At 34.5% G+C, this 17955-nt stretch overlaps 2 protein-coding genes across 3 annotated transcripts; one reads left to right on the forward strand and one right to left on the reverse strand.

Annotated features, from left to right (window-relative positions):
- Positions 1 to 353: 353 nt before the first annotated feature.
- LOC141643869 (phosphatidylinositol 4-phosphate 5-kinase 8-like) lies at positions 354 to 9639 on the reverse strand. 2 transcript variants are annotated; one of them, XM_074453204.1, is made up of 10 exons: positions 9343 to 9639; positions 7474 to 7543; positions 6225 to 7355; positions 5476 to 5643; positions 4355 to 4520; positions 4152 to 4262; positions 3314 to 3501; positions 2206 to 2360; positions 1213 to 1381; positions 354 to 1069 (listed from the first exon to the last, which is right to left on the reverse strand). In XM_074453204.1, exons 2-10 carry the CDS (start codon positions 7488 to 7490, stop codon positions 793 to 795), a joined length of 2382 nt encoding a protein of 793 aa, XP_074309305.1. In that variant the 5' UTR covers positions 7491 to 7543; positions 9343 to 9639; the 3' UTR covers positions 354 to 792. The 2 variants fall into 2 exon arrangements, with proteins under 2 accessions (XP_074309305.1, XP_074309304.1); XM_074453203.1 differs by having other exon boundaries at positions 9332 to 9638.
- A 1857-nt stretch (positions 9640 to 11496) lies between these two features.
- On the forward strand, positions 11497 to 16228 carry LOC141643870 (uncharacterized). Its single transcript, XM_074453205.1, has 3 exons — positions 11497 to 11806; positions 12774 to 13261; positions 15674 to 16228. The coding sequence occupies exons 1-3, from the start codon at positions 11717 to 11719 to the stop codon at positions 16125 to 16127; spliced, it is 1032 nt and encodes a 343-aa protein (XP_074309306.1). The 5' UTR covers positions 11497 to 11716; the 3' UTR covers positions 16128 to 16228.
- Positions 16229 to 17955: the final 1727 nt, after the last annotated feature.

Raw genomic sequence — 17955 nt, forward strand, 5'->3', positions numbered from 1 at the left:
CCTCTGATGTTGTGGTGGTCTTGGTTAGTACAGTATTAGGCTGATGATATTTCCTCTACAAGTGTATTTTTTCCTCGTATATGTGCGATTTCTTTTTCATCAAAAAATAAGTCCGTACAATACTGTTAATCTGGTTTTGCCCTTTTCTTCCCTATTCAGCTTCACATTGCCGCAACGCATACATTCAAAAGTAGCAGAAAAATTTGGGGGAAATTTTCAGGCTTTTGCAACAAACGTATTTATCCAATGGATCCATCCTCAAAACTACGCTCTCAAGAAAGCGGCTCCTAAAGGGTCTCTGAAACATAACTTCATGAAAAACTCGAGATCTCGTGATCCATTTTGTTATAATCTTCCCAAAAACTTCACAAATTTTATTAATTTCTAAGATAAGTTTTCAAAAAATTATCAAATTTACGAGAAAATTACACGAGTCCTTGATGGGTTTTTTCTTTACAACAACTGTACCAAGACTTCATTGTTCATTGAAGATTTACATCTAGTTTACATCAGCATTTTATCCACGCCTCTCCTTGCACATTCTTGAAGGTAAACCCAGCTTGCTCTTCCAATCTGACATTGATTTCGGTCGTTCCGTCCAAATCCGAAACGATCACTCAGAAGATAAAGAAATCAGAGCACCGGCAGTGCAGAAAAAATTCCAAGGCACAAGGCAAATATAGCGCCTGCCGTAATGCGGTGGCACTTTGATAGGGAACAACCAAATTTCATCACGGATTTTGAAATTCGTAAAATGAAGCAATAACTATTCTTTTGAGTAATGGAAAATACTCAGGGATCCGGGAAAACTTTCTCCAAGAAATTGATGAAACGCCTCGCATACAACTTTGGTTCAAGAACAGATATAGACATTGGGTCTAAAAACACCGATTTGCCTGAATGCTCAATTTTCTTTCTTAAACTGTAATTTTGCAATATATCTATGATGCCAAGATAGAGAACAACATCGTAAACCTCAAAGAGTTCTACTTCCATTGAATCTGCATCATTTTCTTGAACCTTACGGTTTGCCATAGCTGGCATGTTTACACCCAATTGTACCCTTAGCCTGCACCAGTGGAAGTGAAATCTATTTAAAAATCACGAGAGATCAACCGGTCCAAAAATATTACTACAAGATAGATAGTGCAGCAAACATAAGGTCAATGCCGACAATACTGAAGTTGCAATAACTACAGCAGGATAATATACCTTCCAGTTCCAGGGAGCAGGAGATCAACTTCCCTATCACCAACAGAGTATGCCCTCAAAGTACTCCCTCTAATATGAGGACCAGGAGCAGTGTTTACAGACCCCGGTTCATGTGTAACCAACATAAGGCCTGTCGGAGGAACTGCAAGTCCAGCTATTGAGTTCATGCCTATACATGAAAATACATAAAAGGCAAATATATGAATCACAAACACGATCGATCTATAAGGAAGCATGATATGTGAAATGATATGAAGAATGATTAAAACCCTTTTAAATGAGAACTAAGAAGACACTTAAATGGGAAAGGGATAAGCAAATACCAACAATGAGTATGATAAACAAAAAGAGCAGTTTGTAATAAAAAAATAAAAGAGAAGTAAAATAATCAAATAGACAGAAACTGATGTCAAAACACCATCATTATGAATTCATTAGAGCAATGCCCAAAATAAATTTATAGCAAGAAAAGAATGTGTATTAGCCCTACAAAATTAGGTATCATAGCATTTGAAAGCACAGCCCAAGTATTTTTTTATTTTATTTTTACCCTTCTCAATTTCGTTAGTAATTTAAACATAAGACCCCAAGGAGGTCATCAAGCACAATGAGAAACTACTCTCTAAGACTTGAACCAACTTTCCTGGATCTGACAAGATCAACTGAGAGACTTAATACGTTGTATACCTGTCAATTTGATTGAATGCTGCACTCTTAAAACATTAAACCATTTTACATAACAGGCATTGATGTGTGGATGTTTATTTTGTTTGTTTTTTTATGTGAACCCACATGTCAAGCATGAATCTAAACCGAGGCTAATGCATTTTAACATCCAGGTAGAGTGAAATTACAATTTCTTTCTTTAAACAGAGCATCTGAAAGAATAAAGAATTTTCACTTCCCTAGAAAACAGAGCCCTCAGATACCAGATCAGAAAACAAACCATGCAGTGTCTGAGTGAGAAATGAAAGTATTAGTAGAACACCATACCATCAATTGAAGCATTATTCTCATTGTTGTTAGATGCATCTGGTGATTCTATGATAGTCTTCAGATGCTCGGGAGCCCGAAAATGCAACCCAAGCAGAAGACTATAATCGATTATTCCTTGAGATTGAAGAAACATGCAGTCCAATTCAATTTGTCTGCAAGCAAACAAAGACTATTCCACAATGAAGAAACTGCTAAATAAGTAAATATCTCATAAATGCATACGCATAAATCAGTGTATATAAAACTAGAAGTAGCAGCCACCACTTCAGTAATTGTGTGCATAAAATGCTTAAAAGTAGTTAATACACTTACCCAGGTCAAACGGCATACAATCCTACTTTATGCAGTCCATACTAGGAGCAAATGTTCATATACTTTGCAGCATCAAAAAAAAATTCTCCCGTTCTCACGACTACTTAATGAGAGTCACATTCAAAGGGGAACTCCAATGGTAATAGAAGGAATTTAGCAGTAGGTGATATAGGGTAGAGTCATATCTAAAGGCGATACCAATGATCATAGGAGCCAAACAATAGTTCATTGTAGAGTGTAAAATTCAAATGGGCTACCATGTTGATGTTTTAAATCTTCTTATTGTAGCCATTGGTCTGTCAAAACAAAGAAGCGAAAACCCGTAAAAAACTAGTCTTTTGATTTTTGAAAGGTAAGGAGCCGCCTCACTAAACGAAATGAGTGACACCAACATCCTTGTCACTGAGCATCTTCAACCACGTAACTGGCTATCAACTGCAAGATCTGTGCAAGGTTTACTCTACTATCTTCCATGTAATTTCATAATACAGTAGGACAGATGGGTGATCAAATTAATGTTTCTCTTGTTGTACACTTGTAGCCAAACAGTTCCATCCGGCGTATTTTCCACCAACCTCAGAGAATGCTCCCAAGACTTTTCAGAATTGCTATGAATGTAAAGTAAACTTATAGAAATGTTTGAGAAACCAGCTCATTGATTCGACTTCCTCAGTAATTGCTGTTTTAGATATTCAGAAAGACAAAGGGGCACTAAGGATACCAGAGTGACAATCATGCTCACCTTTTTGGCTGATTAAAGTAGAGACATGTTTACGATGTAGGAATAACTTACTCAAATAGTGCATCACGTAATGATCGATCCATATAAAATTCGTATGACAAGTCAAGATCCTTTAGGGTTCCATTCTGCTTAATCTTCTCTTTGCTTGTGTATCTTCCATAAGTCGATCCTTTCAAGTCATAACGTCGATGTATACTTAACTCAGTGTAAAACATATTCCCCATGACCACAAAGCGTACCTGTTACCAGAATATTTAATAACAAAAGCAACAAATCACATCCGAAAAAATTAATAACGGGTAATATCTACAAAAACAATGACAGCGAATTCACCAAAAAAACAATAGCGTGTACCATTTTTTCACACATCATTGTAGTCAATTAATTTTGCAATTGGCGACTATTTTATTCTCAACTGTCGAGGGTTCTTTAAAGGCCAAAGCTAAAGACAACTTCTAAGATAATCACAATCACAAATTTATATTAAGTGAATCCTCAAGTTGTATGTGTGATGTGGCTGAATCTGAGGAACAAAGATATTTATGAACTTCCATTAAAGAAACCTTTTTTAAGGAATCATATCATGCAAAAAGATAACAATAAAAGGTCCATAAATTTACAAAATTTCAATGCAACCTAGATATGCTATTAGCGCTCCTAACGTCCTTACACTGAAACAAAAATAGCTTCAATTTTTTACCGAATACTGCGCCAAGTTCGAGAAGATACTTATAGTTCTCGATATTAAACCCGGCACATATAAATTAAAACATCATTTTTCAAGTTGTTTTTCATCAATTAAATTAAAACCCTTACAGAAAAAACAAAATTTACGTTCTCAGAATACGAATATATACGAAGATAAAAAAAAGGTGTAAATAATATGTACCTTTCTTCCACATTTCAATTCAATACGATGAAGGCCAAAAAACTTTGTGATAAGAGTATTCTCGTGTAATTTCACATGATCGTAGTAGCGGGGAAGCATTCTGAGAAATACCTACGAACATGCAAATCTTTTCCATCAGCAGAATTGAAAAGAGTAAGAGAGCAACATGAACTATGACCCAAAATACTTCTCTAAAGTCTAACCTCTAATTCAGATGTCCTTAAAGTCTTAATCACGAATCTATCATCATGAGAAACATAAAACATGCTTCCACTTTTCCCAGGGGAAGAAATCTCTCTTAACCCATCATCACCGCAAATGGACATCATATAATCTGCAGCATCTAACTTAAACAACTCCCTCAGATTCCTGCAATTACAATTACAACAACAACAACAACATGAATCATCCTTTAGAACCATCCATGGGTGAACGCACACCTCAAAATGCGAAAATATAGAAAAGAAAACGTGAAAAACAAAGGGGAGTGAAACATAATACTCCGTACAAAAGAAGGTAAACTTAAGATTTTAAAATCGAAGTCCGGATTTCTTTTATAAAAACTTAGAATTTAAATCGAGAATAAAGATTAAAACGATTTTGAAAACCGAAAAGGAAAAAAAACTCCAATTAAAAAAAAAACCCAATTTTCTCGAAATAATTTCAACGCAAAAGTCATGAGTCAAGCATTAACATCAGCAAGAAAAAAAAAAACAGAATACGAACAACACTGCCAAAATAACACTATGTACTGTCTTAGAATCAGAAAATTAAAGTCCAGAAAAATGGAGTCCAGATCTTGTTGACCAGGCATTAAAAAAGTTCAGAAAACTATGCAAATGACAACTGCGAAATGTTGAATAAATTTTACATCATGTAGATTCATAAAACCCTTCACACGCCACACTGACTTGGTGCACCCGATAAAGTGCCCATGATAGGAGAAGCCTTTAAGATGACGGAGAAAATAGATGATAGCTACTGCAGATGTGTTTTATAGCCCTTAAACCATACTGATAGCATTATCATCTAATATAGAAAAAAACTAGACTCCTATGTTAATCCCATTTTCCATCAAGAATCAAGATAAAGTTCAAGCCCAACTTAAAACTAAATGTTCATCAGATGGCCAGATGTCTGGAGCCTGTTTCCTATGTGATAAGGTACATGGTCTCACCAAGAGCTGGACATTTACAAGCTTACAACTCTAAAATAGAACACTTTTCATACTACCTTAAAATAATACGAAGTACAAATTTGGAAACATCATAAAAATAATACATTAGTTATAAAATTAGTTGGAGCTGTATAATGGAAATCACACCTGAATACCATAGGGCAATAGTCCTTCCAGTAAAAATCGAGAGAATAATGTGGAGGTGTAAGTTGGGAACCCTTTTTGGGAAAAAACATTTTGATTCTGGCTTGTTTAGAAAAATCAGTAGATCTGACTTCACGAGCAGGCACGGGTGTAATCTTGCCAACAGTGTACCTGCACATTCAGAAAGAGATAAATGACCAGACTAAGTGCTCAAGATATGCAGGTCGTAACAAAATAGAAAACATGGGTAATGCAGAAAGTGATAAAACTAAGACCCACTAGCATTAATGAATGGAAGTGTGAAGAACACTTCCGAGTATTTACATCAAAAGGAGCATGCAGTAGAACTTATAGCATAACAACTTTCTCTAGAAAATTATAATTAGCCTCTTAATTGGAGAACAGCTCATAATTTAGTTTTTTAAGAACAGGGTGTATGATTTGTAATTTTCACTAAGCTCAGTGGATCTTGAGAGATTGCAATAGGTCGACAAAAGCTAATCATTGACGTGAGTGTCTTTGCCTATATTTCTCATAAAACAACCTCTCTGTTAGAATAAGAGTGTCACTTCATACCACTGACACACCAACCCCATGTCCCCATGTCAGTGGATGTTTCGTAGAAGACAGGCATCACCTATTTTACTTAACAAGCCATAATCAAAATGTCATTTTGATTTTGTGTCTTACGTATTTTAACTCTGACCAATTGCAGAGTGAGGATTTTGAAAAGAGAAACAAAAATGGGTTACCTGATCCCAAGCTGCAGATTATACATAAAATAGTGACTTTGGTTGCTGTTGGATATCTTTAAGCAGGAACTCGGTTTGACTTCTTTTGAACTAAATTTCCCATGACTTTTCACTTTGAGAGATTTCCCTGAAACCTTCCTGACACGTTCTCTAATCAATACGCCTTGCATATATTCTCTTTCAAGGGCTATGTCACTCTCATCTTTCTTGTCTTGTTGATCATTATCAGCAGAACATGAAGCGGCTTGGCATGAGCTATCTTTCATTAATAATTCCCTTTCAATATCACCTATAATGCAATCTTTTTCAGCTGACGCCTTAGAAGAAATTTGACTTGAACTTCCAACTAGACTGCCACTAGAAACTCTCTCAGAAATGCTACGTTTAATTTGTGGTTCTTCTCTTTTATTCTCTTCAGCATTCAGAGCTGAACCTTGAGACAGTTCATCTCTTAAGCTTCCATGATTACCTATTGAACTATGAGACGACTCCCCTCTTAAAATTCCTTGAAAACCTGCAGACTTGCACCATTTCTTCAAAGATATATGCTTGCTACCAGCAGGATAAAATGTTCCCCGGCCATCTTTGGAACCCCTGCTCCAGTTCCCACAATAACAACCCCCATCGGCAAAGCGATAAAAACCTGATCCATCTCGTAGTCCATTCAACCAACAGCCATAAAAAATATCCCCATTCGCCCACTTCAGAAGTCCTTTACCACTCATCTTCCCACCTTTCCATGTACCAATATATGAATTTCCTGAACTCCAGATATACTTCCCACTTCCTTGACGAAGTCCTTCTTTCCATGATCCTTCATACAAATCCGAATTTGAATATTTTTTTCTTCCAAATCCATGCTTAGTATTCATCCTCCAAGCTCCATTATAGGTACATTTATCAGCTGTAATATAAGCTCCTTGACCATGAAGGTAACCGCCAGAGAAATCACCCTCATATCTTGATCCTGATGGCCAAACAATGCATCCCTTTCCAGTCATCTTACCCTCTTCCCAATCACCCTCATAAACTGTCCCATCTGACCATGTGTACTTCCCCTTGCCATTAGGAAGCATACCGAGAAAATCTCCGCAGTATGCATCACCGATTGAAAAAACCTTCTCTAGTGAACTGTGGAAACATAAGCATGTATCAATACGAGAAAAATCCACTATATCAAAAGATAGAAAATACGAAAATGATAGAGATGAATTGGAGAAAAGCATCTCAAGAAAGAGAGACATGTTACCTATGAGTACGGTCCATGTCAGCGCGATATGTCAAACTCCTAGCACATGTACAAGAGATTCATTCAGTGCCTGAACACATAAAAAGACAAGTGATTTTATAAGTTTGATTCACAACCAAAAAAGAATCGCAACCCAACAATCACTCTTTTTCTTAGTAGAAAGGATATATATTCCATAGACATAATAAAAGCAATATTGTATAGCAGGACGGAGCAGAGTTCCACAACATTAGCGACAAGCAATGGCGGATCCATTTGTATGGATCCGGGGTCCCGGGACCCTGGAAAACAATTTTTTTTGTTTATTTTGTCCAATTTTTTGGCCAAAATAAATGAAATTTATAGTTTTATACCTTGGATATTAAAAAAAAAACCTTTATATTTTCATCAATTGATCCCGGGAAAAAATATTTTCTCGATCCGCCACTAGTGACAAGACCATGGTTGTCAAATTCGCAGCCCCCTCATCGGTATCACGTACTGATACGTACTAATTCGCAATCTTCCACACAATATTTGCTAGTATTGCTTATACCCTAGAAAAAGTGAATTATGCAAACATTGAAAAGGAGAAATGAAAGCAAAACTATTGAACCCTGAAGCCTATCTTTCACTATCTCAGGTAGGAACTCATGCGCTTCATCTAAAGGTAAGTAACTTACCAACTTTAGAGCTGGAGTGTACCCCTGCATCACATGTGGTCTCTGGTCACCCTTATCTAGTCACCCATGTGTTATGTAGTAATAAATCAATTCCAGAGAAATTGGTCAATGATTGCAACTACTCAGGCAATAACCAAAGCTAGAGTAAATGGACATAATACTCATTCAACATGAGTTATGATGCAATTCTCAATGCAACATTCATTTTGCGTCATCTAGAAATTTAGGTAACGTTGCGTACCTCCAACAACCCTCGACCCCCTCCTCCTCCTACCAGCCTCCCAGAGCGTTGAGGCAATGAACTAAGGTTGTTGTTGCACTTGCAGTCATTAGACATCTTCTATCAATTACTAACCGCACATGTCACATACGCATATCTTCAATGATCACTCATTTGGCCAACTCATAATCGAGTTCAAACTAAGACATCCTCGAAATTACTAACCATTATACTGGACCTATACCTAAATTCAATGGGGTAAGGTTGTTGTGGCAGTCATTAGACATCTTCTATCAATTACTAACCGCACATGTCACATGATCATATCTTCAATGACCACTCATGTGGCCAACTCGCAACCATCCGAGTTCAAAATGAGACATCCTCAAAAGTCAAAACTAACCAACCATTATAAAATGTACCTATAGTCCTATACCTAATACTCATATTTGTTCGAATCGCTACAGAACTGAATTCAGCTCACAGCATACTCCACACTTTACACATAACCACTATATTTAGATGACGAACTTTCTAACCTCTCACCTAATCACCAACCTATCCATTCTCCGCTAAATCCGTACCGTAAACTTACGAAAACATCACGAATCATAAACTCGCACTACAACAAACTTACACTACAACAACTCCACTAATTCGATTGCGAAATCCTTCAATATTCCGGATGAACAATCATTAATCACAAATTTTTCAATTAACAGCATTAATCATAAACTCACACTAAATTTATCTTACAGTGCAACAACTCCACTAATTCGATTGTGAAATCGTTCAATATTCCGGATGAACAATCATTAATCACAAATTTTCCAATAAACAGCATTAATCAATTGCAATTACAGAAAAAAAAACACAAATTAAGCAACAATTACCAGCAATAAATCAATCAAAATCAAAATTAGAAATCAAAAACTAACAGTTGTTTAATTGAAGTAGGGAGAGTAATTAAGCTTACAATTATGAGGCAATTAGTGAGATGATTAGAAAGATTTGCGATGAATGATGCCTTGCTTTAGGAGATTATCTGTAGGATTCTTTACATTTGCTTTGCATTATTCTCTCTTTTTCTTTATAATTTAATTAATATATTTGATTCACTGTAAATCATATCATACGAGTATGATTGTATGACTGTATCAGAGTATGATTGTATTCTATGTGGTGTCTTTCTTCGTCAAGCGTTTAGCAGTATTCTATTTGGATGTATTGCAGATTGTTTTGTGGGGGAGAGAATGAGAGATATGTGCCACTTCTGACTTCCCCATTATGCAACCACGATTCTATTTATGAATAGTGGTACTCGTACCTACGGCTACGGGTGTTAACGAATAATGAGTTGAATTGGTAGTCTAAGACTGTTTGTGGCGATTTCGGGTGATTTGATTTAGTCAAAGTAAACTTATTTGACCAAAATTTAGTCTTATTTTTTGTAAGTGTTTGGCAAGTAGTTTATTTAACCAAATAAGGTACCTGAAATGAAATGCTACCTAGAGTAGCATTTGAGATTTCAGGTACCTGATTTGATTTGATTTTCCGATTTTACCCCTTAAATCTATACTATTAAATAATTATCATATTTTTTACGTCATTTCATCAAAATGGGTTAGCTTTTCAGTTAGTTTGCCAAACACATTTTTAAATAATCAGTTACCTTATCAGTTCCTAATTTTCAGCTACCTTATCAGTTACCTTTTCGAGGTTTGATTTTTTTTCGTTTTTATTACCTTTTCGGTTTTTTACATTTTGATTAGTTTTACCAAACAGAGTCTAAGTTTGGCTTGTGCTTAAAAATCTAAATTGGAACTCGAGTCTGAAAAAATGTGCTCGTTATCAAGCTTGCGAACTTTAATATGAGCCAAACTCGAGCTTAAATCGAGCCTATATATAATTGCTAATTTTTTTTATTTTTTTTCTTCCGATATTATCAATAAGAAGACTCGAAGGTTATATGCTAAAATATTTGGCAAATAAGTGAGACATTTGATATGTGTGATATCATGATAGAATATTTTTATAACATATGAGCAATATCTTATCTAATCACGCAAGTTCGAGCCGCTCACGAACTTTTCCAGTCGAGTCAGCGCTTGCTGGCTTGACTCGTTAAGCTCTCGAACCGAGCCCGGGTCGAGCTCGCATGAGCCGAGCCTTGACCAAGCCGATCTCGAGTTGCTCGCGAGCTGTCTCGTCTCATTAACACCCCTACACGTACCTCTTGGGTTTAAAACTCGTTAACATCTTATTTGATCTTGTGACTTCCTTTTCACCAAAAAAAAGAGTAAGCAATTTAAGATTAAAATGAGTTAAATAATACTCCATATGTGAATCACAAATTCTCATTTAAGACGGTTATATCTAGTTTAAGCTAAAAACGGGTCAAGTAGTTAAAATAAAACAAAAGCATAGTGCACGAGAATAAGCAACATACTTGTCTTATATGATATTTAACTCATTTTAATGTTAAGATAAATATATCTGTTTTATGTAAGACTTATGATATTTGAATAGATGGAACAAATTTTGTACTAATATTTAAGTATTGCACTTTTGTCTATTCAACATGAACAACATTACTAAAGATTATAATTGGAGTATTGGTGACGGCTACAAAATCACGAGTCATCATTTAACGAATGTTTTTAGTTACTAACCTTTCGTTTAATAGGAGTAGTAATAAACACGAGATGGGTCTGGTCTTACCCGCAGTGGAGGAGAGAAGTCTAACTCACAAGCCCAAGAATGCTCTTATCTCCCAAAACCAATTGGCAATGGGACAAACACTCCTAGGCCTTATAAGATAGACAATCTCTCTCTTTTTCACCGATGTGGGACTCACAAGTGGATTTATACTCCAACAAGTAGGTCATAAACTTATAATACTTGATTTATTATTACATTTTTTTTTACAATTTTTTTTTTTTTTGTGAGACTGTATTACAAAAGAACAACTCTTTAAATTTTAGGCTTTTTTTTTTGAAATTAGGAATGATGTACACACACATTGTGAAAAACAATTATTCTAAAAATGACATGAAAGGTTGTCACTTCATACTTTTGACTAATTTATTCTAAATTAAGACATTGTATTCTAACCAAATGATTGGATTTGAATGACCTATTGATCATCCAAAGAAAAAATGCATTCATTTTCACATTTCACTATTTTTCACCCTTCATCATTTTGGATCAATTTTCTTGACCATGAAATTTATCCACTAAAATACCATCAAAATAATTGACAATAACAATTCTCAAATTTCATCAAATTATATTAATATAACCTCAAAATTTCAAAACGGCATCCATAAAAGATTTAGGCAAGGCTTACAAGAACCTTGTCATGCGATGGCAACATCATGATCATAAAAGTAATAGCTCAAAAAAACATGGAGGTGGAGATAAGTTTCATGACATTGGTAAATCTCCTAAGGTAATAGCAGTCCTATACAAATTCTTATTTGAATCCGTCTTAAGCCTAAAATGACCTTTATCCACGATGATAGCTATAATAAAATCGCAAATTCTTATTTCAAACAGGCTATTTCTTGTCTGAAATAAGACGGACCAAATGTAGTCATTTTACGATAAAATGTTACTATTTTCTGATAAAATGTTACCATCATTTTCAGGGGGGAAAAATGACAACTTTAGTTATAATATTTTGTCATTAAATAGTTATATTCTATTAAATAAATGGTGACATTTGGTTTCTCTTATTTCAGACCGTCTGGAGTAAGACTTATTATAATAAAATTGGTTTTAGCTTAGTTTTCTTTTATTTCGGGTTAATGGTTCTTTTAATTTTAAGCGGGATCGTTATACATAATTTACATGAACGGTTTTAAAGTAAATCATTCTCTAATAAAGTCAATGATTAATTGATTTATAAACCCGCGGAAAACATTCTAGAACGGTTGTATACCACCACCGTTTTTAAAAATATATTTAAAAACGCTGGGTCAATACAACCGTTCTAAATTGTTTTCCTCAAAAACCCGCGCAAAACATTTTAGAACTGTTGTTGGATAACCATTCGATTCTCAGTCTGGATTATCTGTCACATTTTTGTGTCTCATCTTGTGTTCCACTGTCTCTCCATTTGACACATAAGCAATAAATATTAAAAATAAACATGTAGATATTATCTAAGGATGATGTGTCGGAATATTAAGACAATGGTACATAAGATAGGACACGAAAATGAGACAGAGGATTTCTTGAACTATTCTTTAAGAATGCTTTCTAGGACAATTCATCATATATTTGTATTATTACAAAAGTGCATTATTAATTTACCTTGTCATTTTCACCTTAACATGTGCCCTTTATTAGAGCACATATTAGAAAAACTGTTTCAATTCACGTATTAAGCGTATGTAATTGATAATGATGTGTAGAATTCGAATAATGAAGATGGATACGAGGACAAATACGAAGGATCAACAAAAAGTTATCGTCATAAATATAGTGTTGATGATAGCTTTTTTAAACGATCTTCCTCATTGCTTTCGCGGAGTACAAGTAAGAGAAGCCAAACGCCAAACCCGACTTTACGGAGGAGTAGTTCTCGGTCAGGAAGTATGATAAGTTCATTAAAACGGAGTTTTAGTAGACGCGCTGCATCGACGTCGTCTTCTACAGAAATATCGAATGTCACATTATCGAAATTAATGAGCCAAAACAATGATAATAGTACACCAAGGGCTAATAGTGGATTGTCAAGGAGCACGAGTCGAAGAAGCACGACCCCGATTATATTTTCTCAATCGACGGCTCGTAAAAAACCGCAACCGATTGAGAAAAAACTCGAGTGCTCCTTAGAAGAGTTGTGTTTTGGCGCGGTCAAGAAAATGAATATTACAAGAGATGTTATTTCTGATGAAGGGTAAGTTCAATCTATATCTTGGATGCCTTTTTTTTTTATATATACTCAAGTACATCATGGATATATTTTAACAAAGAAAAAAAAAAGTTATATATTTGTCGCCGTTTCAATCTTATATTTACTTTTAATTAAAATATTAAAATATTTTTCATATAGAATACTTTCACAATTTTTATTTTCATTTCTAAAAACTTCTAATGATTATTAACGATTTTTTTTTTTTTTTTTTTTTTTTTGACAACTGTAAAGAAAATGTTTTACATTCTAGCGGTATGGCTCATAGGCCATACCTATAACTACAACATAAAACCTCAAAGAACGACTAATAACATAACCTAAAACAACAAGGTAATTGCATCGGCTATCTATAACGTGTTGATGGCGTACGACGGATGTCTGAACACGAACTTCAAACTCGAAATACACAACAATCTTCAAAGGACGAATAGCGTTGTCCATAGGAAAACATCCATCTTTGCTAGTCTTGATTGATGAAGCTTCGGAGAAATACCTGCAACAAGGCCCAAAAAAGAGTCTCGGAGATTCATCTCCTTGGCTATGATAATCTTCCTCTGGAAACCAACGAACCCCCATAAAATTACCCTTACTCGCCTTAGTCGATACAGCTTCAGAGAAATACCTACAACAAGACCCAATAAAGCGTCTTGGAGATTCATCTCCTTCACTGTGATACACTTTATCTGGAAACCCAACCTCTTGACCCAACGAGAGAGAACAAAGTGCACTTACGTCACTAGGACGTAGAAAGAAAAGGCGGAAAGCAGACAACTGAAACTGAAATCTGACTCCAAAGGAGAGTAAACTCCTACACTTTGGACCACAACCCCCGCTGACAAGAACCTCGTATCGATAAACACAGGAAAAATCAATAAATTATCGAACTTTATTATTTTTACTAAAATGCCTACTTTAAATTGATTCCTCCCACCAAGTGCAGTTTATGGACTATACAACTGTACATCCAAGGTTATTTTAGTTTTCCTCAACTACTTGTATATGTTAAACCCTAAAACCAAGACTACGTAATTCAATTCAACTCCTCTTCTCTCTCTAACTGCTTCTATATTTTGATCTCCATCTTCCTCCATTATGTAGTTAACTAATCTTCTCCTTTTAAATTATTTTAACAATTATTATATCTCCCATTCTCCAATCAGAATCAATATGAATTTAATTGATTTTTACCATCACGGCGAGAGAAGCTTCAACGGCAGATGAAACATCAAAAGGTATCATCATCAATGGAAAAAAAAACTTTGAAGGAGCATGAAATAATCAATAGAGTTTTTATCGGGATTTAGATTATATAAATAATGGAATCTCATCTTACAAATCTGTTTGAATTAGGTCGTGTTTTTTTTAAACTATATTTCCTATAAATTTAAGCTCGAATTCTTTTCATAATAACTCATATTCTTTTCTTAATAACTCGTATTCTTTTCATACATTACAATTTAGTTCAAGCTCGTGTTCTTTTTATAATAGTTCACATTCTTCTTATAATAGCTCGTATTCTTATTAGCTCTTTTTTTTTTTTTTTTTTTAAATAGCTCGTATTTTTCACGTGCGTACAATTTATGAGTTCATAGACATTTAGTTATGAAATATGATAACATCTGAAACATTATTTGGTCGTGTTTTTTTGAAAGCACATTACATAAAATTTAACTCGAATTCTTTTTATAATAACTCATACTCTTTTCTTAATAACTCGTATCTTTTCATACATTACAATTTAGTTCAAGCTCATGTTCTTTTCAAAGTAGCTCGTATTCTTCTCATAGTAGCTCGTATTCTTTTTAACTTGAATTTTTAAGCTCATGTTTTTTTTGTATATAATAATAACTCGTATTATTCATGTGCGTACTATTTACGAGTTTATAGACATTGAAATATTATATAAGATCAAATTTGGGGGAAAGGGGAACTTTTGCTAAAGAAAGAACTACAGTAAGTTAAGTTTTACGTTGTTGAAGTAAAAATTTTAATTCTTTTTAATGGGCTATAGATTGTTAATCATATATTATATGGACCTGATGTACAATGCTTATGTACAACAGGATGTATAATCCTATTTGTGCACCAAGTGATAATTTGTTGTAATTGTAATATTTACCATAACATAACATAACATGTACTCCCCTTTCAAGTCATTTCTATATACCATTGTTTAATTTTATTTTATTTTCCATGTAATCTGGACAAACGTATAAAAATAACTTTAAAAAGGGATTTCATAAATGTTCAATTAAATTTACCGAGGTGAATAGACATTTTACAATGCAGGACAAACGTCTGGAAAGAAACGTACTAAACATATTTTACACATAATTTTACGTAATATGGACAAATGTATGGAAATAAACGTATTGCACATATTTTAAAATGCAGGATAATAATTCAAGAAGAAGACACATTACAAATAAACGTAAAGCCGGGATGGAAAAAAGGAACGACGATAATATTCGAAGGAAAAGGCGATGAAAAACCGGGACATCTACCGGCCGATATAATTTTCACTATAGATGAAAAAAGACATCCAATGTTTAAAAGAGTAGGAGATAACTTGGAATTAGGAGTTGAAGTACCATTGGTAAAAGCACTAATTGGTTGTACAATATTAGTGCCATTATTAGGAGGTGAAGAAATGTCAATAACAATTGATGAAGTAATTTATCCAGGATTTGAAAAAGTAATTAAAGAACAAGGAATGCCTAAATCTAAAGAACTTGGACTACGAGGTGATTTAGTTTTGAAGTTTCTTGTTTCGTTTCCCAGTGAGCTTAGTGTTGATAAACGGCGTACTATTTGTAATATTTTACAAGATTGTTGTTATGAAGTTTAAAATTGTTGTTTTGAATTTAATAGAAAAAATCGCACGTTGTGTATATATGCTAAATTATATACTTGTCCTTCTTTGGTACCTTAGTTATTTTTCTAGCTTAATTGATAAAGTCATAAAAAGTGATATTCATGGTCTGGGTTCAAAACCCGTCAACAGTGAATATTAGATTTCAGGTTTGAATCTCCCTTTATGAATATTGTAATGCCTATGCAACTCATTGGACACCCAGCGAAAACAAATTGATTCATAGAATATACTTAAATTCATTTTCGTGTGTAAATGGGTTAAAATAACAAATTGTGTTTTTATTGCATAGAAAGAAATTTAGTTTGAAAAGGAGAATTAAGTAAGCAATTAGTCTTGCTGAAGACGGGTCGGAGCAAATGACGGGTAATGCCACTCATAAAACGAATAGGAGAGACAAGGTGGGGGCACCTCCATGTGATTCCCTTTCTCCTCTATTTGGGTCATTTGTGAGAGAAAATGGTATCCGTCACTCCAAAGTGACGGATACGTGCCGTCACAAATAAGATTTTGTGTTAAGCATTATTGTTATGGTTATTGAGGCATGTCAAAGGTCCAAATTAGAGCAAGTGTAATGGAAGAACTTTATATAAAGTTATTAATTTGCCATGTAAGATTTTGACAATTTCAATAATTAAGAACCTTTTGATGCAATGGAATAACTTTAAATAAAGTTCTTTAATATGCCATGATTAATTTGCTATTTCTAATCAATTTCTTGTTTTTTTGGGAAGAAATTGGTTCTTCTTTTCAAACCTAGTTTGTTCATTTAAGAACAAACTTTATTTTGCAATGTGAGAAACTTTTTCTAAAAGTTTTTGTTTACAAACTCAATACAAAAACGTAATTGCTAAATCTCGCGCATCATTTTACTCAAACCTGCGCATTTTTTTACTTTTATTCCAAGAATACCCCTCTCATTTCTCACCACCACCATTGAGAAAGTAAGAAAGAAGAGATAGAAACAAAGGAGAGAAAGACCTACAAAATGAGAAACCCCAACCAGCGCCGCCGGCCCGCCACCCTCCCCCACCACCATCCCAGCGCCGCCGACTACCCCTCAATACTCCCATTTCTGTGCCGACCACTCCTCCCCGCACTACCAATCGCCGCCGCCACAACCTTCACTATCAATCGCCGTCAACGTAAATGATATGTAGCGAATATTGAATGTTCATGTTCGGCATCTTCAAGTTCATTCTTGTTTGTGAGATCATCGTAATTGATATCTAGGTTATTCTTGTCAGGCAATGGGAAAGGGAGACTAAAGCAACAATTTGTTCTCATTTTTTTTGCAGAAGAGTATATAAGATCAACTCAAATTAATTAAATTCTTTATTGTTAACTGTTCTGTTGGGTCTTATACTCTTATGGCAATTGAATCTGGGTTATTGGCTCACCTGTAATCCCATGTCCTTCATGTATATTTGATATTTCTTGCAAATGATCCCCAATGACTTACTGGCGTGACTTTCGTGAGCATTCTTTTTGCATTAGTATTCAAAAAATAATGTTCTGCAAATGACACTAAAATCGATAATTGCTGTTAATCGACGTCAATCCGACTTTAATTGTAATCACCGTCCATCCAAACCCTAATTTTAACGGTCCGTTTTTCTTAAGACCATTGCTTTTGGTCTGAAATAAGACGGATAACATGTCATTATTTTACAATAAAATGTTGTTATTTTTTGATAACATGTTACCATTATTGTTCACATCATTTTCAGGGTAAAAAATGACACCTCTAGTCATAACATTTTGTGAATTAATTGGTTACATTTTCTTAAAAAATGGCAACATT

This window comes from Silene latifolia, chromosome 2, assembly GCF_048544455.1.
Source record: "Silene latifolia isolate original U9 population chromosome 2, ASM4854445v1, whole genome shotgun sequence".
Classification (NCBI taxonomy): domain Eukaryota; kingdom Viridiplantae; phylum Streptophyta; class Magnoliopsida; order Caryophyllales; family Caryophyllaceae; genus Silene; species Silene latifolia.